This window comes from Phaenicophaeus curvirostris, chromosome W (assembly GCF_032191515.1).
Source record: "Phaenicophaeus curvirostris isolate KB17595 chromosome W, BPBGC_Pcur_1.0, whole genome shotgun sequence".
Taxonomy (NCBI): domain Eukaryota; kingdom Metazoa; phylum Chordata; class Aves; order Cuculiformes; family Cuculidae; genus Phaenicophaeus; species Phaenicophaeus curvirostris.
Genome location: NC_091430.1, coordinates 4111951 through 4134451, shown reverse-complemented (window position 1 = coordinate 4134451; position 22501 = coordinate 4111951). Strand labels below are relative to the sequence as shown.

General features: G+C 42.0%; 1 protein-coding gene across 1 annotated transcript in view; it reads right to left on the bottom strand.

Annotated features, from left to right (window-relative positions):
- Positions 1-471: 471 nt before the first annotated feature.
- LOC138732938 (amyloid-beta A4 precursor protein-binding family A member 1-like) overlaps positions 472-22501 on the bottom strand; it is a 46494-nt gene continuing 24464 nt past the window's right edge. The window contains exons 4-12 of the mRNA XM_069879731.1: positions 20827-20972; positions 16895-16927; positions 14434-14520; positions 13598-13783; positions 4886-5065; positions 4562-4774; positions 1684-1803; positions 905-1045; positions 472-543 (exon numbers count right to left, since the gene is read on the bottom strand). Of these exons, the coding sequence (XP_069735832.1) occupies positions 472-543; positions 905-1045; positions 1684-1803; positions 4562-4774; positions 4886-5065; positions 13598-13783; positions 14434-14520; positions 16895-16927; positions 20827-20972 (1178 nt within the window). The remainder of the gene's footprint in view (positions 544-904; positions 1046-1683; positions 1804-4561; positions 4775-4885; positions 5066-13597; positions 13784-14433; positions 14521-16894; positions 16928-20826; positions 20973-22501) is intronic.

The window sequence follows — 22501 nt, the reverse complement described above, 5'->3', positions numbered from 1 at the left end:
CATTTGAAAAATAAATATTTTAAAAATTAGAAACCTGGGTGACCCAGCTGTAAAAAGCACATCTGAATTATTTCCTGAAACATCAAAACTGCATTGTCTCTTATCAACTCACAGAGCATCTTTTGAGGTTCTACTGTCCTGAAGAACAGAAATTAAAGGTTGTGCATTTGAACAAAGGGTTTTATGATAGCATCAGTTATTCATTCTTCATAGGCAAGTAAGTCTTTTTGTGAATCTTCCCATGGACACTGCTACTGCTGCTATTTACTCGGTGCATGGAGTTGCATAAAGTTTTAATTGTATAGAGATGCAACCAAAAAGTCTCATGGCTGTATTTTCCCTCCCCCTCTATACGCAGCAAATGTCGGGGAGAGAGAAATGTTATCTGCAGACACAAATGCAGCACTAGAAACAGAAGCAGTAATGAGGAAAACTATCCTTCATGCATGTTTTGAAGGTGAAGTGTCAGCCTTAGATATAAACTGGTTGCTCTTGCGCAGTCAGCAGTCTGTACATAGCAGCTGGCATGGTCTTCATATGAATCTAGGAGGTAATAAGACATGTTAAGCAATACTCCTATTAGGCATGCTATCAAAACCATGAGTGTTAATAGTCTGGGGAGCGCTAGGAAAGAAACTAGCTGAGGTAACATAGGATAGAAGGGAAAAGGAAAGCCTTAGAACTTTCATATCCATACTAAGATTTAGGGGAAAACGATTCTCTAAGGTGTTGAGTATCTACCAACCATCTCAATTTTATTTAAAGTTGTGGGCACTTCAATAATAAGAAAAATCTTGGTGGTTCTCACTTTCACTTCTAGTATTTACCTTTGAACAGTAACAATCCAAAAGAGGCAATGATGATGAAATATGCAATACTCTTTAGACACACTGCTTGCTCCTACCTCACCAACAGAATTTGAGAGAATGTGAACAATTTTCTCATGAGGTGCTGCTACAACACTTTGCCCGTTGATTTCAATGATACAATGGCCAACTCGCACTCCTCCTCGCTCTGCTATACCTCCTCTCATAAGGCTACAGATCTGGAAAGGAAAGGACAAAATTATCACAATTTTCATATGGAACAGAGGCTTTTGATCACAAAAGATAATTCAGTATTTAAACAGATGTGTTTGCAACAAAGTCTAAAATGTAGTGAATCGCTGATTCAAAGTACCATTTATTAACAATCAAACATTACGCATTCTCTTCCAAAAGCAAAAGAAACCATCCATCAAAAGCTATCCATATTATACTTTTTACTTCATGATTTGAAAATTTAAGAGCGTGTATAGAACCATAGTTTACAAAAAGTTCAAAGTGCATAAGCTTTGCATTAAGAGAGAATCAAACAGGCTTTCTTTTGAGACCATATACAATGATTTGGTCAGAGACAAATGATAGACTGAAAGCAGCCTTCTCCATACACTTTTGTTTCTTTAACCTAAACCAGTTTTTTTACTCCTCTGACTGATTCTAAAGCTATGAAATAAAGGGTTTTTTTCCTACTTGTGACTGGGAAAGAAAGTCAGATAAATAACTTTGACCAGGTCAGCTTTTATATCATAGACTTAAAATGCATACTGAGCCCCTGCTGCAGTGAGAGAAAAAATACAATTTATTACATACGTAAACTTTAACATATGCAAAAGCATCACCAAAAGGCCTGGAAGCTACTTACAATCCCATTCTGTACACTGAAGCCTAACTGGTATCTGAGGTCAGGTCGCCTGATCAAGACTGTGGTTACCGGAGGACATCTAACTACATTCAGTTTAACTTGGGCTTGGTTTTTCAAACCCTGCAAAAAATAACGAGCACCATGAAAAATGCTGACAAAGATGGAGTGAAACAATTTAACATGAGCATTAGGAAAACCAATACTTAGAATGTTAACATGGGAATAGTCCTGAATAAGCAGTTCTTTGAAGGTATCATTATGAATCAGGATTCCTGAATACCAGATACAAGCAACAGGACACTCAGGGAATTGAATGATGCAGTATAAACCTCTTCTAGTCCAGAAGCTGATGTGGTTGCTTTAAGAAATCTAGCTTCCTGTTAGCAATTTCTTCATTTGAGAACACAAATTATGATTCTAAAGGGAGCAAAGGAAATAAAAAGCAGGTCTATGCAGTTGACCAGAAAACTGCCAAACATTCTGGCTGGGAAATTAAATTTAAAATATGCAGCTAAGACAGATCGATACAAATAAATTACATTCCTGGTGCAGTTATATTCAATTCTGCAATGTAAACATCAAGTCCTTGTATAAGCAATACTCACATTTACATTACCCTTCCCTTCTAAACTGTATTCATCACATTCATCATTAAATCTTTGCTATCAGAAGAACTAAATAAAGAAGGAAAACCCAAACATAAAAGTGGAGACACTTATAGAGTCTGTCCATTACACATATACTCAAGCATTCAGAGCTGCTTCTTGTAAATAAATCCAACTCCAATGTTAGATTACTTTTTTATACAACATATAAAACTGAACACACAACATACTTAAATGTTATATTTACACACATTTAGTCTTCAATAAACAGAACCTATGTGGGAAATAGATGCTATGTAGAGAGTATGGTAGCTTCAACCTTCAATCATGTTAACGTTTATCAATTCCAACACCTGCTTTTGAATTTCTTTCACACGCACAGTGAAATAGGTGTTCCAGTGAAAACAGTGGGTTGCCTGTCACTGACTTCAACAGGATTAAGTTTTCATTCAGAAAAATAACTCCTATTACACCTAAGGTAACATACTGATGTGTCGACAGGCATTTGATTGCTGCTGGTTTTGTTGAGCCTAACTCTAGACTTGGTACTAACTTGAGACTGACATTCTGCTGGGATGAAAAGTCAATGTTTCTAAATGCCTGGGTATGACAGCTACACAGTCCCCGAATCTGTTTCTGATAGTAGTCTAGCATCAGATGCTTCTGAGAAAGACATAAGTGGCATAATACAATAAGGGAATAACCATCACATATGGAAAGTTCCTTCCTAGATCCGTCAGTTTGTAAATGCTTATCTTTTTCATAGAAGTCCTTATAGCATACTAAAAAAAGTTTGCAATCTTAGCATATCTCTGTAACATTGGAATAGATACTTGGGAGATTGATGTTTTATTTGGGAGTTCATTAGTGTTATCAAAAAATGTTACATAAACAACTCTAGATGCATCGACTACCTTCTTAACAGAAAGATAAATGGCTAGCAGTTCCTCTGGCAATAGCTTCATGTATTTATGAATAAGAAGTAGAAAGGCCTCTAAAGGCAAGAGGCAGCAAAGCTAGTTCTCTGAATGTTTTCATTCTGAGAAAGTACAGAAGATTCTTCATGCATCACAGCAGAAGCCCATCTGTATGAGAAAAGCATACATCAGTTTTAGAAATAAAACTGATATGGGATAGAAAACAAGTATGGCGAAGAGATAGTTAAGGTTTATTTTCTGCTTCAGAAAAAAAAAAAGAGTGTTGTTTTAATATACTGCATTCACAAGATACCATTTGAATTCTTTAAATCCAGAATGGTTGGTCTTAGACACGTAAATATCTATTACTTGTTAGTGCATAGCATTTACATTTTCAGAAACCAGAATATCAGATCTTTATAGCAATTTTTTTGTTCAAGCATTAAGAAAGGAATCCATGGGCAACAAAGACATACTTATTTTGTGAATTACTAAAAAACCCCATTTTTTTACTGCAGAACACCACTACCCATCAGGGACATGAAAGGATTTCTATAGTCATATATAGCATTACATTGCAGGCCTACACGCTACAATATGCAGCAGTTCTGTGGTGAGTGACTGTAACCCAGAAGACAATTTAGCTGAACTTCCAGCATTCTCAAAGGCTGCATCTTTCCTCCTCCTGAAGCTTTGAAGTTTAAATACCAGTTGTCTTGTATGTTGCATCTGCCCCATAGGCTCTTCATTTACAGTTGACTTGCTTGCTTTTTTGCATGGTCCCATGTCAATTAAAGTTCTTCAAATTAAAAAATCCCACCATTTAGCCAAGTTCAAAGAAACATTATACTTTCCAATACACTCAAGTTGTTTCTACAGAAAATAGGCTTAATTTTTCTTTTAAATTCAAAGTGTGCAAAAATGTTAATATATGTTTTAAAAAAACAAGCTTTTAAAAAAATTACTTAGCTCTCTGGGAAGCAGATCACAAGAATCATTTAAATGGCTGAAATTGCACCAATGCAGATTTTAGGCACCTATGTCTCAGACTGTTCTGTGAAGTTTAGGTGCCTCCAGACAGTAACAGACATCTTCCTTTTGGATCCAAATAATCCCTTGGGGTCCGAAGTCCTGCACCGTGCCCAGGTCTAAGCAGCTAAATGCATAGCTCCTTTCTTAGGGCTCAGAAAATAGGTAAAACAGAATTTGCCCTCTACTTTAAGGTCATCAAAAGGAAACTGTTATAAAATGCACAAGAACAGAATTAACAAACAACAAATAGTTCTATACTTTTTGCTCTCCCACTACTCCAATAAAGGTTTTAAAACACGTAATATTCAGGAATATTCTCTGTACCTTTATAATGCTCTGGCATGTTGAGAATGGTAAGCCAACCAAACTGGTCGCATTAATTGACATGATCTGGTCCCCTATATTTAGTTTCCCAGACTTCTCTGCTGGTCCTCCATGCATCATGTTGGCTATGATAACTGTAGGCAAAATGGATCCCCAGCCAGATTCCACAATCACTACACCTAGAATTTCTCCCTTTTGCTTTTCAATGTAAACCTGAATCATAACAAACAAAAGTTTCAAACAAAAGCTTTATTCTCATCTATGAAACTGATGATCCCACCCTCCCATATGTTTCCATATAAACAAACACATGCAGACACATACATCTTTGCAGTTTTCAGATTTGGAAAAATGAATCAAGTCATCATTGTACATGTCCTGGGTATTGAGCAAGTCACTATATTCCTTCTGGCTTAGGTCTTCCGGATTGATTCCATTTGCCCTTAGAAATTTCTGGTAGGCCATGCTAAATGCTTGACCTATAGACTGTGCAATCAGCTGTGCCTGTAGTAATATCCAAAGAAGAAAAGAATAACATCAAACATTCTGATGGTTTCATTCACTGACATTTTCTCTGTTATAAACATGCTGCAAAATGGTTAATGTCTACAAGTTACGGAACTGTAATAATTTTTTTTTTTAATGAACCTAAAGTAGTAATTACAAAAGCAAACCAGAACATCAACATTGTCATCCATGTAGTAAACCCAGCTGAATGAATAACTACAGATAAGAATCACAAGTAAAGCCTTCCTTTCACAGCTAATTACTGCTAACATAGAGGCATACGCATTGCATGACTTCAAATTGAGACTACAGGGGAAAAATTTGAGCTCTCACCAGGGACTGGAACACCTGACATATGTGGAGAGACTGAGAGAAGAGATGAATCAGGGTAATCTTACAGATACGTATAAATACCTGATGGGAGTGTGTAAAGAAGATGGAGCCAGGCTCTTTTCAGTAGTGCCCAGAGACAGGACAAGAGGCAATGGGCACAAATGGAAGCACAGAAAATTCCACTTAAATCCAAGAACACACTTTTTTACTGTGAGGGTGGGATTGAACACCAGAACACGTAGTCCAGAGAGAATCATAGAATCATAGAATAACCAGGTTGGAAGAGACCCACCGGATCATCGAGTCCAACCATTCCTATCAAGCACTAAACCATGAGAGGTTTGGAGTCTCCATCCTTAAGGAAATTCAAAACACAGGGGTGATTCGAGACAGCCAGCATGGTTTCACCAAGGGCAAGTCCTGCCTGACAAACCTAGTGGCTTTCTCTGATGGGGTGATCACATCAGTGAACACGGGAAAAGCAATGGATGGCATCTACCTGGGCTTCTGTAAAGCCTTTGACACGGTCCCCCACAACATCCTTCTCTCTAAATTAGAGAGAGATGGGTTTGATGGGTGGACTGTTAGGTGGATAAGAAACTGGTTGGATGGTCGTATTCAGAGAGTAGAGGTCAATGGCTCAAAGTCCAGATGGAGATCCGTGACAAGTGGTGTCCCTCAGGGGGTCTGTACTGGGACCAGTTCTGTTTAATATCTTCATCAATGACACAGACAGCGAGATCGAGTGCATCCTCATCAAGTTTGCATATGACAATAAGTTGAGTGGTGCAGTTGCCACACCAGAAGGACAGGATGTCATCCAGAGGGACCTGGACAAGCTGGATAAGTGGGCCTGTGAGAACCTCATGAGGTTCAACCAGGCCAAGTGCAAGGTCCTTCACCTGGGTTCAGGCAATCCCCAATTTCAATACAGGATGGGGGATGATATGATTGAGAGAAGCCCTGCAGAGAAGGACTTGGGGGTACTATTTGGTGAGAAGCTCAACATGAGCTGGCAATGTGCACTCGCAGCCAAGAAGACGAACCGTATCCTGGGCTGCATCAAAAGAAGCGTGGCCAGCAGGTCGATGGAGGGGATTCTGCCCCTCTACTCCTCTCTTGTGAGACCACATCTGGAGTACTGTGTCCAGTTCTGGAATCCCCAACATAAGAAGGATTTGGAACTGTTGGAATGGCTCCAGAGGAGGGCTACAAAGATGATCCGAGGGCTGGAGCACTTCCCATACGAGGACAGGCTGAGAGAGTTGGGCTTGTTCAGCCTGGAGAAGAGATGGCTCCGAGGGAGATGTTATAGCGACCTTCCAGTACCTGAAAGGGGACCTACAGGAAAGCTGGGGAGGGACTGTTTACAAAGGCTTCTAGTGATAGGACTAGGGGCAATGGGTATAAACTGGAGAGGGGCAGATTTAAACTAGACATTAGGAAGAATTTGTTCACCATGAGAGTGGTGAGACACTGGAACAGGTTGCCCAGGGGAAGTTGTGGCTGCCCCATCCCTGGAGGTGTTCAAGGCCAGGTTGGATGGGGCCTTGGGCAGCCTGATCTAGTGGATGTCCCTGCTCATGGCAGGGGGGTTGGAACTAGATGATCTTTAAGGTCCCTTCCAACTCTAAATATTCTATAATTCGATGATTCGATGATTCGATGTTTCTATAGTGGTGGATGAAAAAATGGACATGAGCCGGCAATGTGCACTTGCAACCCAGAAGGCCAACTGTATCAAGGGTTGCATCAAATGAAGTGTGGCCAACAGGTCAAGGGAGGTCATTCTCCTACTTTGCTCTGGTTTGACCCCATCTGGAGTCCTGCTTCCAGCTCTGGAGACCTCAGTATAAGACAAACATGGATCTATTAGAGCAGATCTAGAGTAGGGCCCCAAAAATGATCAGAAGGCACAGGAGACACCGTATGGCGTCATTTAGGTTCGCCAGCCCAGCTGAAGTGCATTTACACCAATGCACGCAGCATGGGTAATAAGAAGGTGGAGATGGAAGCTGTCATAGGGCAAGGAGGCTATGATGTCGTTGCCATCACAGAAACGTGATGGGATGACTCATGTAACTGGAGTGCAGCTATGGTGGGGTACAAACCCTTCAGGCGGGACAGGAAGGGTAGGAGAGGAGGCGGGGTAGCCCTCTATGTAAGAGAGGACTTGGATACCGTTGAAATGCATTGTGGCAATGAGGAGATCGAGTGCCTGTGGGTAAAAATGGGAGAAGCCCAAAAGAAGTCAGATTTTGTGATGGGAATCTGTTACAGACCACCCAGCCAAAAAGAAGCAGCTGATGAGCTCTTCTATAAACAGCTGGGGATACTCTCTAGATCAATGCCTCTTGTTCTCGTGGAAGACTTCAATCTTCCAGATATCTGCTGGAAGTACAATACAGCAGAAAGGAAGCAGTCCAGGAGGTTCCTGGAGTGCGTGGAAGACAACTTCCTCGCACAGCTGGTGAGTGAACCGACAAGGGAAGGTGCCCTCCTGGGTCTGCTGTTTGTGAACAGAGAAGGCCATGTGGGGGATTTGGCAGTAGGAGGACGCCTAGGACAAAGTAATCACGAGATGATAGTGTTTTCAGTTCTAGGTGAGCTGAAAAGGGTGGTTAGCAGGTCAGTAGCACTAAACTTGCAGAGGGCAGACTTTGGACTGTTCAGAAGGCTTGTTGGCAAAGTCCCATGGGAGACAGTCATTAAGGGCAAGGGAGGCCATGAGGGCTGGGAGCTCTTCAAGAAGGAAATCCTAGCAGCTCAGGAGAAAGCCATGCCCTTGTTCTGGAAAAAGACCCAGCGGGGGAAAAATCCAGCTTGGTTGAGAAGGGAGATCTTGAGAGATATCAAAAAGAAGAGAAATGTTTATGAGCTTTGGAGGAAGGGACAGGCGTCTTGGGTGGACTACAGGAGGGAAGTGAGATAGTGCAGGGAAAAAATCCGGAGGGCTAAGGCCCAACTAGAAATCAGATTGGCAAAGTCTGTGAAAGATAACAAAAAATCTCTCTATAAATACATGAACAATAAAACGAGGATCAGGGACAATATTCAGTCCTTATTGGATGCAAAGGGACAACAGTGACAGGGGATGAGGACAAGGCTGGGGTACTTAATGCCTTCTTTACCTCAGTCTTTAACTGTAAAGAAAGTTGTTTCCTCTGTGTACAAACCCAGGAGTTAGAGGAGCCGAATGAGGCTCCCATGATCCAAGAGGAGGCTGTTAGATACTTGCTTACCCAGCTAGACACCCACAAGTCTATGGGGCCGGATGGGATCCACCCAAGAGTATTAAAGGAGCTGGCGGATGTGCTTGCCAAACCCCTTTCCATCATCTTCCAGGGGTCCTGGAAGACTGGGGAAGTCCCACTGTACTGGAGGCTGGCTGATGTCGTGCCCATCTACAAGAAGGGTCGCAGGGAGGTTCCAGGGCACTCCAGGCCTGTCAGTCTGACCCCAGTGCCAGGGAAAGTCATGGAACAGGTGATCTTGAGTGCTATCATGAAGCACATGCAAGAGAACCGGGTGATCAGGCCCAGTCAACACGGATTCACGAAAGGCAGGTCTTGCCAAACAAACCTGATCGCCTTCTATGATAAAGTGACTCGACTACTGGATGAGGGAAAGGCTATGGATGTAGTTTTCCTGGACTTCAGTCAAGCCTTTGACACAGTTTCTCACAGCATTCTGCTTCGGAAACTGTCAGCCTCTGGCCTGGACAGGCGCACACTCTCCTGGGTGGAAAACTGGTTGGATGGCCGGGCCCAGAGATTGGTGGTAAATGGCGTTAAATCTATCTGGAGGCCAATTACAAGTGGGGTTCCCCGGGGGGGTCTTTACTGGGTCCAGCCCTGTTCAATGTCTTTATCAATGACCTGGATGAAGGCATTGAGTGCACCCTTAGCAAGTTTGCGGACGACACTAAGCTGGGTGGAAGTGTGAATCTGATGGAGGGTAGGGAGGCTCTTCAAAGGGATCTGAACAGGATGGACCGCTGGGCTGAGACCAATGGCATGAGGTTGAGCAAGGCCAAATGATGGGTCCTGCACTTGGGGCACAACAACCCTATGCGGTGCTACAGACTAGGAGAAGTCTGGCTGGAAAGCTGCCTGGAGGAGAAAGACCTGGGGGTGTTGGTTGACAGCTGACTGAACATGAGCCAGCAGTGTGCCCAGGTGGCCAAGAAGGCCAAGGGCATCTTGGCTTGTATCAGAAATGGGGCATGACCAGCCGGTCGAGGGAGGTCATTCTGCCCCTGTACTCGGCACTGGTGAGACTGCACCTCGAATCCTGTGTTCATTTCTGGGCCCCTCGCTACAAGAAGGATGCTGAGGCTCTGGAGCATGTCCAGAGAAGAGCGACGGGGCTGGAGAACGAGCCTTATGAGGAGCGGCTGAGGGATCTGGGGTTGTTTAGCCTGGAGAAGAGGAGGCTGCGGGGAGACCTCATTGCTCTCTACAACTACCTAAAAGGAAGTTGTAGAGAGGAGAGTGCTGTCCTCTTCTCCCAAGTGACAGGGGACAAGACAAGGGGGAACGGCCTCAAGCTCCACCAGGGGAGGTTCAGGCTGGACATCAGAAAAAAAATTGTCACAGAAAGGGTCATTTGGCACTGGAACAGGCTGCCCAGGGAGGTGGTTGAGTCACCATCCGTGGGGTATTTAAAAGCTGGGTGGATGAGATGCTCAGGGACATGGTTTAGTGTTTGCTAGGAATGGTTGGACTCGATGATCCGGTGGGTCTTTTCCAGCCTAGTGATTCTATGGTTCTACGATTCTTTATCCTGGGCAATAAGGTCTCCTGTTTCCTTCCGCAGAGGGCCTGCATTCTCCCTGGTCTCCCTTGCTTTCACCCCCTGCAGGCTTCTTTTTTGAGTTAAAATTTGTCCAGGATTTCCTTGTTCATCCATGCAGGCCTCCTGGCGTTTATACCTGCCTTCCTCTTTGATGTGATGCATCGCTCCTGAGCTTGGAGGGGGTGATCCTTGCATATTAACTAGTTTCTTGGGCCTCTCTCCCCTCCAGGGCTTTATCCCATGGTGTTCTACCAAGCAGATCCCTGAAGAGGCCGAAGTCTGCTCTCTTCAAGTCCAGAACAGCGAGCTTGCTGTTGCACCCTCCTTGCTATCCTAAGGATCTTGAGCTTCCCTGAGCTTCACATTCCCCACCAGCCCTTCCTTGTTGATGAGAACAAGGTCCAGCATTGCACCTGTCTTCGTCAGCTCTTCTATCACTTGGAGAAAGAAGTTATCATCAACGCATTCCAGGAACCTCCTGGATTGCTTATGCCCTGTTTATGCTCCAACAAATATCGGGGTGGTTGAAGTCCCCCATGAGGACCAGGGCATGGGAATGCAAGGCTGCACCTATCTGTCCATAAAGGGTCTCATCTGCTCACTCTTCCTGGTCCCGTGGCCTGTAGCAGACCCCCACTATAATGTCACCCGCCTTCCCTTTAATCCTGACCTTTAAGCTCTCAGTTGGGTCCTCATCCATCCCCAGGTGGAGCTCCATGCACTCCATCTGGTCATTGACATAAAGGGCAACACCTCTTCATCACCCCTGTCTGTCCTTCCTAAAGAGCCTTCATGCCTTCATTCCAGCACTCCAATCATAGTATCCATCCCACCATGTCTTTATTCCTACTCATTTGCATTTTTTAGAATGTTTATAATCTATTTTTGAACTACTCTATGACCGAGGAATGCTCATGTCCTGAAAAATCCTCAGAATATATTCAGACTATTTAGTAATCAATGCTTTTTTTTAGACCTACAGACATGTTGTACTTTCCAGGATAATATTTTCTGGCACGGGAAGGATCATGTCCGACACAAATATGAAATCATCTGACCAAACCACACAAGGTAATGACAACAGTCCTCTAATGGAAGCATACATTTTGAATAGCCAAGAAAATATTGAGAAATAGATCCAGGAATGCTATCATATTCTGAAAGAAAAGGAACCATTGCGTCCTTCCCCCTAAAAAAATTCAAACAAAACCCAAAACATCCCAAACCAACAAAAATCATAGTCTAATCTCTCTATTTGCATACCATTTTCATGAAGGGCATTACAAGAAAAGTCTCTTATGTGCTATTTTGCATAAAAATCAGTCTTTAAGGTTTTATGTCAAATTTGGTTTTGTAGAGAACTATCTTTAAAAGGTAAAGCAAAACCGCTGAGAATCCCAGCAGTAGGCTGCATATGTACCTGCAACCACAGATTTATATGAACATGGTGCCTTCAGAATAGGTTCCCAAATGCATAAAAACAGACACTTCTTAAAGGAAACTTTCCCATCTGGAAGCCCTTACCAATATTTTTGAAGGCATTTAAGGCATTAGTGAAGTTTAAGTGAGGTGCAAGGCATGGGATTTAGAAATAGGCTATTTCCTCACCATCTGTAATTCAGGCAGGATGCCTTAACTGGCATAACTGCTGTAGTCTAAGAATTGATTTTCACATGGGAGTGATTCCTCTCCCTCTGTATGAACCATCTGATCAGCTTAAACATGGTGGTCACCATGGAGACATAATATCCTGTTATTTGGAGAGCTGAGCAAAAAATGAGATTTGCTGTCTTGTCAATTAGATAGCACTGTGTGAGATCATTTTTATTTGGGACTAACGTGATTATAAGACTGACAACTCTGTCTCCTAAGTTAATTTTAATGCATTTGTGTATTATTTTACCCCTTGCTTATTTAGTTTAGTTTGTTTTGTTCGTTTTTTTTTTAAAAAGCTACATAAAATTAACAAGTTTCTTGATATTTCTTTTTCAAAATATTTGGGTTTTAATTACTGAGGACAGGACATCAGGTTTGATAACAGACAACTCAGCCTTCTACAGGGGTGCTTGTGCACTCATACTTAGTAAAATGGCCTGGGTAAGAACAGATGATAAGATGCTAGTGGGAGTGAGTGTATTTGGTCTGGCTGGGACGGAGTTAAATTTCCCCACAGCAGCCCTCACAATGCTGTGCTTTGTATTTGTAGCCAGAATGATGTTGATAACACAGCAGTGTTTTGGCTACTGCTGAGCAGTGCTCCCACAGCATCAAGGCTGTCTCTCCAACTCTCCCTGACCCCAAAGGCCAGTAGGCTGGGAGTGGGCAAGTGGTTGGCAGGGGACACAGCCAGGACAGCTGACCCAAACTGACCAAAGGGCTGTTCCATACCATATGACATTGTGCTCAACAAGGAGACCTGAGAGAAAGGAGGAGGGAGGACATTCGTTATTCAGGTGTATGCCTTCCAAAGCAATCGCTACACACACTGAGGCCCTACTTCCCAGGAAGTGGCTGGACATCACTTGCTGATGGGAAGTAGAGAATAAATCTTTTTGCTTTGCTTTGCCTATGTGTGTGACCTTTGCTTTTCTTCACTTTAGCTTTTTATCTCAACCCACAAGGTTTTCGTCTTATATTCTCCCCCTGCCCCGCTGAGGAGGAAGAGCGAGAGAGCAGGTTGGTCAGCACCTGGCAGCCAGGGTCAGCTCACCACGGTGGGTGAGTGCAACAGTTGGTGTGAATGGAACACTTAGAACTGTCTGAGAGGGCATTTGCCCCAAATTGATAACAATGAAGGGGAAGATGATCATCTCCTGATTTAAACAGCAACCAAGGAATTATAAAGAGACTCTATAATTACAAAGGACCCTCTATCGTAATTATCAGCATTATTGATTGGGCTTTTTTAGGGGGAAGGGAATAATTTCAGCTACTCCTGAACTCCATCATCATATCAAAAGGAAACCTAAACAAACAAAAAAAAGCCCAAAACACCACTTTACGGTATATAGCAAACCTTGTGGCAGCACAAGGGAATGGAAGCTCCCTATGAAAATAAGCTGCTTTGATGGATGCTCACTCTCACAGAACCTGAGCTGGCATATGTAACCTATGGCAACAGTGTTATTTTAGAATCTGACCCTCACTGACTCTAGGAAAGTATTAAATTTACTTGAAAACCAGGAAGTTCTATAAATACTGTCTTTGCAAGTAAAACACAAGGTTCCATCATGCAAAGAGAAAGCAAGTTCTTCTACTTTGATGAAATATTTTTATGTAATTAACAAACAAATTAACAAAACAAGCCAAACAGCACCAATGGCTATAGACTTTCAAGCTTGTCAAGATGTGCTCACGCTTTACCTCCTAGAAAAATCGCAAGATTAAAAAAATCCTTACATCCTCAGACTCAAAGACGTGGCAAATCATTTTGTATTGCCTTTTTCCATCTTGGGAGGGGTGAGATGTTTCCACATTGTCCCGGGAATTTGATCGTGGCATTCGTCTACGAGCCATCAGAACAACTATATTCCCTATATCCGCAATGTAAGAAATGGTCCTCAGAATATGATCCATCATGGTTTCCTGGAGGATAGAAAAAATGATATGAGACACTGTTTTAAGCAAATTCTTATTGTACTTTTGGTGTTTTGTAGAAAAATTATTGGCAGCATGACACCTTTATTAAGTAAATGTTTACAAAAAGCAAAAAAAATCTCCTGTTTGAAAGGAGGTGCCAAGAAGAACCAACAGTCTCACTTTCAAAAAAAAAAAAAAAGAAAAGAAACCAAAAAAAAAGCATAGTTTGAAAATGAAAGTTAATGTGGAAAAGAACACAAAGACTTCGGTATCTTTGGTATCTTCGGTATCACATAAAACATGCTGAGGACCAAGGACTTCAAATTAGTTATCAGAACTTTAGGCTTGTCCGAGGACAATTGGTACTTGTCATATTATCGTACTAGGCTGACTAGAATGCTGTATAATGTGAACAAAGCTTCTTGTCTTTTGGACTGACTGCAATTAGCATACCTGCCAAATCAGTCAGACAACTGTGATTAATTCTATGAATGACATGGTTCTTGAGCATAGATTTCTGTCCAGGAAGTCTTGGAGGGAACTATAAGAGTTCCCTGAAAGTCAGATTTTGGCAGGTAGATGAAGTTCTGTTTCTAAGGACTATTATTATAACACCGACAAGGCCTGACCTGGCAAAGATGTTTCTTTGTCCATACCTGTGTGTCTGCATTCAATACTTTTATTCTCTGTGTAGAAATGAAGAGGTCCACTTCAGTCACAGACTGAGATTCACCTTCTGGAGCCTGCAAATAAATGGAATAGAATCAATAGCATTATGTAAGACCCTTAACAATTATATTAGATTACAAACAAGACAGAGTCCAAATTTCGATATTCCAGAAGCTAAAAATAAATAAAAAGATATGGAAATCCTGTATTAGATATGAAAGTGGGTTAGATGTAATTTGTGAACTTTTTAATCCCATGAAAATCACTCTGACCTCCCTGCCCATACAGGGGCTTAACAACAGTGACTTCTCAGAATAATGGAATCGTGTGCCACAGGTGCAGTTTTAAATAATTTATAGTACAATTCTGGCAAGAGTGTCTTCACAGTCATGCAACATACTGTTAGTAGGCTAACTCCCTCCAGAATCTGTACCTTTGTGAATAAAAAGCAAATGTTCACAATTTTAAGTGCCTATAAAAAAATCTGATAACTGTTTAAGAACTTGCACTTTTTAGAAAAGACGGGCCAGAAAGGAGAGGTGGTGGAGGTGCTCTTTATGTGAAGGAGCAACTGGAATGTATCGAGCTCTGCCTAGGAGTGGATGAGGAATGAGTTGAGAGCTTATGGGTAAGAATTAAGGGGCAGGCTAATAAGGGTGACATTGTTGTGGGTGTCTGCTACAGGCCATCTGATCAGGAAGAGGAAGTCAATGAGGCCTTCTACAGACAGCTGGAAGTAGCCTCACAATCACAGGCCCTGGTTCTCATGGGGGACGTCAACCACCCAGATATCTGCTGGAAAGACAACACAGCTAACCACACGCAGTCCAAGAGATTCCTGCAGAGCATGGATGATAACTTTCTGACACAGGAGGTTGAGGAGCCAACGAGAAGAGGAGTGCTGCTAGACCTTGTAATAACAAACAAAGGAGGTCTGGTTGGGGATGTGAAAGTTGGGGGCAGCCTTGGCTGCAGTGACCATGAGTTGGTGGAGTTCAGGATCCTGCATGGGAGAAGCAGGGCAATAAGCAGGATTACAACCCTACATTTTAGGAGAGCTAACTTAAGCCTCTTCAAAGACCTACTTGGAGGAATCCCATGGGTGAGGGCTCTAGAAGGTGGGGGGGGGGTCCAAGAGATCTGGGTAATCTTCAAGCACCTCTTCCTCCAAGCTCAGAATCGATGCATCCCTAGGAGTAAGAAATCAAGCATAAGAGGCAGGAGACCTGCATGGATGAGCAAGGAGCTTCTAGAAAAACTCAAATGGAAAAAGGAAGTTTATGCAATGTGGAAAAAGAGACTGGTCACTTGGGAGGAATATAGGAACGCTGTCAGAGTATGCAGGGATGCAACGAGGAGGGCTAAGGCCCACTTGGAATTAAATCTGCAAAGGATGGCAAAGACAACAAGAAAGGCTTCTTCAAGTACATCAGTAGCAAAAGGAAGACTGGGTAAAACGTAGGCTCGCTGCTGAATGAGGTGGGTGCCCTCGTGATGGAGGATACAGAGAAGGCGGAGCTACTGAATGCCTTCTTTGCTTCAGTCTTTACTGCTAAGGCCGGCCCTCAGGAATCCCAGACCCTGGAGGAAAGAGAGAAAGTCTAGAGAAAGGAAGACTGTCCCTTGATCAAGGAGAGCCTGGAGAAGAGAAAACTGAGAGGGGATCTTATCAGTGCTTATAAATATCTAAAGGCCAGGTGCCAAGAAGATGGTGCCAGACTCTTTTCAATGGTGCCCAGTGACAGGACAAGGGGCCATGGGTACAATCTGGTACACAGGAAGTTCCACCTGAACATGAGGAAAAACTTCTTTACTGCGAGTGTGACAGAGCACTGGAACAGGCTGCCCAGAGAGGTTGTGGAATCTCCTCTGGAGATGTTCAAAACCCACTTGGACGCGTTCCTGTGGAATCTGCTCTAGGCGAACTTAGATGATCTCCAGAGGTTCCTTCCAACCACTACCATTCTGTGATTCTGTGAACTCCGTAATCATAACATATTACTAAAATAGGAGTCAGTCAGCATATAACTGTGTCTCTATACTTTTTTTCCTTTATTTGACACAGCTCTGAATCAAGCAAAACACTCTCTACAGAGGAATAAAAAAGCACTTTTTTTTACTTTGTGAGTTTACAGAATAAAACCTTTAACATATCAGTTGTATTTCTTTGGTATACATTTTTGGTACTTTCTATATCTCTTTAAATTGATAAGTCCAATTTTTATCCTGTTTCTTACACAAAATGACTAATGATATTCAATGGCTAATGACAGCCAACCAGGCAACTGATTTCTGAGAAATATTAACTGACATGGTAGATCAGAAATAAACCTAAAAACCCATTGTTGGATATAGAAATGAAAAACACAAAATAAAAAGGAAAAAAAACCCCAACAAACCAAACAAACGAATAGACATAACATCAAGCTGATGGTGGTTGTACTGTACCTTCTTCCTGCCTTTGAATAATTTTTGGGCCATCTGTTTAGCATGTAATAAACAGAGATGGAAAATAGTTGGAGAAGAACTTGCAAAGACTCTTAAGACAAACAGGAATCTATACACTAATGCCAGGGCTCAATCTATTAGTTGTTCTGGATTAGTCTCTGCTTAATTAATTTCTTCCATTTCTTTTTGGTTTAAGTAAAATAAAAAGTTCCACCTTTAACAGTTAAAAAAAATGAAGAGAGATCTGAACCAGGAGAGTATATAAAAGGATTTTTCCCCATTTAAACATTACTCTGAAGAAACAGTTTGCTCTCTGACTCTCCAAGAGCCTTTCCTCATTTACAGCAGTACAAAATGGGAGTGGCTTCTCCAAAGTAAAGTCAGCATAAGATGCAAGAAAAGAATCCCACCTATTATTATACCAACTTTCTCGGATTTAAAGAATTTAAATACGGATTGCTTAATGGTCTCTCACACACATGGAATCATACATCCCAAAGCATGAAGTCTTTAATCCCAAACACAGAAATATGTTATATTTTCCTGGGAAAAAAAATAGAAGTTATAGCTGACTGAACCCTTCTGCCCCCAACTACAGTTCCGCCTATGCAAATACACCTATGCATTTGGAGACCAAGTTTTTCTGTGACACCTTCATAAGGATATTTCTGTACCATCCCATTCTTCAAATAATGGAGAAAATAATACATTCCATAAACAACTGAAGTTGTCTCTTATTATGAAGCAGTATTACTGTAACTCTGACTGCTTTATATCCAAAGATATTTCTTCCTAATCCCATGAGAACCTCTTATGTGCTATTACTGTGACAAGAACAATGATTGAAAATAAGTATCATTGCAATTCTATTGCTTGAAGTTGGTTTACATATAAACCCAAGGACATTGAAGACCTGAAATTATGGATCTGCTTATCGAAGAAATGCAAGATTCAATCTACTGGCAGATATCCTTTTTAATTACAAGATGAACATCTCTTCTTGGATAGTTCTGTGAGGGGACAAGGGCCTATTATGCCAAGGCCTATAATGCTCAAAATCTTGTTTATGGCTAAAGACGAAGCACGTCTTTTTAAAAATGTATATATTCAAGAATTTATTGTTAGTATAACTGAAGTCTTAACAGTCTAACCATTATTGATCCATATCTAATTATTACAGAGAAAGAATTCTGTGATTTGTTGGACAATTATGTCATTGCATATCTGAATGACACTTTAGCTTACTTGACAACATGGGAGGAACATTTTGTTCATATTTGGAAGGTTCTCTCCCACCTTTACTCTCATTGTCTTTATGCCAAGCTGGAGAAGCGTGCCTTCTTCCAACGGTGTATGAACATCTTAGGGTAGTCAATGGGACCTGAGGCGTGAACATGGACATGAAGATCAACACTGTTCTTCATTGTCAGGCTCCCTCAGTGGTGTGTGATATGCAGTGCTTTTTGAGCTTTGCCAATTTTTATCAGTGTTTTATTTGGAATTTTGCTCAACAGGTTGCTCTTCTCACAGCACTTACTTGTAAGCGTATCCCTTTTTAGCAGATGCCTGAGATTCAGGGGGCCTTTGATGACTTGAAGCAGGCATTTACGACAGCCCAGGTTTTGGTCCACCTAGATACCAGTCATCCTTTTGTATTTGAAGTGGATGCTTCCACCCATGCCATTGGGGTGGTACTTTCTCAGCATGGTCCATCAGATGGACAGCTTCATCCTTGTGCCTATTTCTTCTGCCAGTTGACTGCTACAGAGAGAAATTATGATATCTGGGAGAGTTGTTGGCTATACATGAGGTGTTTACTGAGTGGAGGCATCTTCTTGTGGGTCCTGCTGAGCCCATTTTTGGTACTGACTGACAATTGAAATCTGAAATGTTTTAGGAACCTGAAGTGCCTCTCTCACCAATTGACTTGTTGGGCAACTTTTCTCTCAGTTTCCATTTAATATCACCTACAGACTGGGCAAATAGAATGGTAGGGTGGATACCCTGTCATGTCAGGAAGCCCCAGCAGGAATTGCTGAGGCAGATCTACCCCCCTGTAATTTTTCCTCTCTGCAAAATTTTGTTGCATCCACACTGGGCCATGCCTTTTTAAGTTCTGTGCACCAGGCAATGATTGATGATTCTTTGGTCATGCAGTTTCAGGTGGGGGACACTTCACAGAATCTGCAGGAGAAGGATGGTTGCCTGTATATGAGTGGTTATATATCCCCGCTGGCCCACTGCACACACAATTCTTTCAGCACTGTCATCACACGCAGACAGCAGAGCATGGTGGTCATTGGAAGACTCTGCATCAAGTCACACAGACGTACTGGTGGCCTATTGTGCATGAAGATGTCATGAGCTATGTTCTTGCAGGCAATGTCACAGAGGCTGCAGGGTCTACTACATCCCTTGCCAACTCCTGAGTTGCCATGGAAAATTATTTCAATGGATTTAACTGTGAAGTTGCCTGTGTCTCAGGGACACAGAAGTGCTTGTGATGGCGGACTTGTTTATGAAGGCTGCTATTTTTGTTCTACTAAAGAGCTGCTCACAGCCCCTCAGACTGTGTTTGGTTTTGCAGCATGTGGGTTTTTTCTGCCATGGCCTGCCAGATAGCATGGAGATGGATCAAGGGGCCCAGTTCACTGCCCAGTTCTGAAGACAGCTTATGGGCCTGCTGGGGGTGCAACTCTGTCTTTCCTACCTGTATCACGCACAGTTAATGGTCAGACAGAGTGGGTGAACCAGATCCTGCAGCAGTATCTCCATTATTATATTACCATCAGGATGACCAGGTCTCTGTGTTACCATTGGCAAAATATGCCTATAACAGCACTGTCCACTCTTCTACACAGCAGACCCGTTTTTATGTGCAGTATGGTTTTCATCCCCATGCCTACCCCACTACTCCAGAGGCTGTCCAGGGGGTTTCCCCTATGAAAGGCAAGATGCTAACTGCAATACGACTTCCTTAGAAGTACAAACACTACTTGAGACTATGAGCTTTTAACTCAGGGTCGATGTGACCTGAAGACCCAATCTAAGCTGGCTCTCACTGACTGAGAATACCCAATACCTATGATAAAACAATAGACGATTTACCTTTCAAAAAAACCCAGACGTATAACCACGACCAGAATCACAACTGACCAGAATCCAGTATAACCCCCCACCCCACCCCCAGACCACTGCACGGGAGATTGATTTAGAACAATGAAGATGAACGCACCACTGACTGTACATCCTCACCACCTGCATGAGACAAGCATGTACTGACCCTGCATGGGACAATTACATACTGATTATGTGAGCAATAGCGCACCCCTGAACATGAATAATTTGATTGGTCTACACAACTGTATTGTAACATACATAAACCCTGCTTTCCTCTGTATCAGGGCCCTCCATGCATTAGGCTGGGGCATCCCTGTGCACATAGCTAGAACAGGAGAATAAATCCCCTTGGTAATTCTATGCTAAGCATTCTTGTCTCCCTCCTCATCTGGCGAAGAAGTGACTTTTAAACCCCTGAAGACTCCCTTGAGTGGTCTCCCTTGAGCAGTTGTGGAGAGCTAATAGAACTGGCTAGCAGGCAGAGCTCAGCCTCTTTGAGCTATTACTTGCCTAGAGCCTTTGAATCATGTGTCTTTGCCTCTCATTTTGGGCCTGCACTGATAAGTATAGATTTTTGGCTAAGAGAGCCAAAGTTATACTGTACAAATTAGAATTATCTGGAACTCTTTTTCCTTTCGCTCTTGTTCCAAAAGCAGCATTAAATAAGTGGTTTATCTTGAAAAAAGAAAGATTAGTCACTTAATGTTTCTGAAACCACAGATAACACAACATGAGAATACTTCAGTGTACAAGAAGTTCACATCTGCAGTTTTAAAACACCAACTTGAGAAACAACAAGAGTCATCCCTCACCTTGATTCTGCTGACAGCCTCTTGTGCCTGCATCATTCTCACATTCTTGGAGGGAATTTTGTCAGAAAGGAGTTGAGTGGAGCCAAGGTAATTGGCAGCAAAAATTATTCCATCAATCAAGTCTTCAGGATCACAAGGTCCAGGAACTACAAATACAGGGAGGAAAAATCACATTGAAACATGTTAAAAAAAAATATATATATATTCTGACTACTTGAGCCTGTACCTAAGAGCTGTAAATGCTCCTCTGAGCTACTTCACTTTAGCATGATGCGTACAATACACTGAGCATGTCTTCTCAACATCTCTCCAGCAGAAACTGATTGCTAATTCAATTTCTCACAATAGATCATTCTCCTATAAGGCAGGGTTCACTCTAGAGCAAAATAACCTCTTTAGTTTTGTTCTTACATAGAAACAAGAACACTTAAATTGTTCTTGCAGCACTTTGAACAGGTAGTGGAATCTCCTCACATGTGCTTTACAGTTTATGATACACACACATACATCCTCCCCCCATAATAGAAGAGAACAATATTATAAAAAACACACTCCTTCCCAACAAGGGAGAGGTGTTAAACAAAAAGACGTTGAAGGTAAATATACAGAGCGAGGGCTCTGCAAGATACTTAACGACTTCAGCTCTCATAAGCTTCTGTGGGAGTGGGAGGCGGACCCCGAGTAACGATGAAATCTCAATGTGAGTATAGTCGTTCTCCTTTATTCATAAACACAACACTCCTTATATACTTATTCTAGCAGAGCACAAGCTAATAAAACAACTTACAATTGGTCCTACTGTACTGTCCATGCACCTTAAGTAGTTACAAGATTGGTTAAAAGATGTTAAGCATGAGAAGGGGGCTGGTACAGTGGTCTTGACGTTTTAGGGACTTTCCAGCACTGAGTTCCGTACTTCTGTTATGCACTTTCTTCTATCAACATACCAAGGTCAGTTTTAAGGAGGAACGCCAGGCCTAGTCACAAGTGTTTAACCCTGGATTGTTCATTGCTATCAAATCATGTCCTCGGTAGTCGAGCCATCCTTCCACAAGCTTCTGTGTAAATTTAAAAGTCAATGAGGTATTTATCACCTCACAAGTCAGTACAGAGAAACATGCATAATACATGAGTTTTCAGGCGTTTGAGGATTATATCTGCAGAAGACAGGGCTTTTCTCTAAATATGTTAAATTTGTCGGGCTTTGAGAAAAACGAATGTTTATTCAAGAAGCTTCTTGTTTTGCTACAAGTAAGAAAAAAAAATGTTCAAGGCCAGTAAAAATTAGTTAGCCTGAGATTTAAGAGGTGCCGAAGTCAGACTAGCTGGTGACAAAAATGCCTATTTTCTTCTAATTCATCAAAGATAATATTAACAAGAACTGAGAACTTTACCCGCAAAATAATGGGTAATTATTAACTTAATAAAAAATTAGTAGCTAGAGCTAATTCTTAACCATGCTCATAATATATACACAGATATGAGTACATACACAAACTTTATCATGAAGCTTTTCCAATTTATGTCTTTATAGATGATTTTGAGGTAGCTTGAGTGTGCTCAGTCTGTTCAGATACCACATAAATGGATACCCAAAAAATGAAAGCAACTATGGTCACAAGTCACTTTCAAGAATGAATCTCAAAGGAATGGAATTTATATTGTTAGGGCTGCA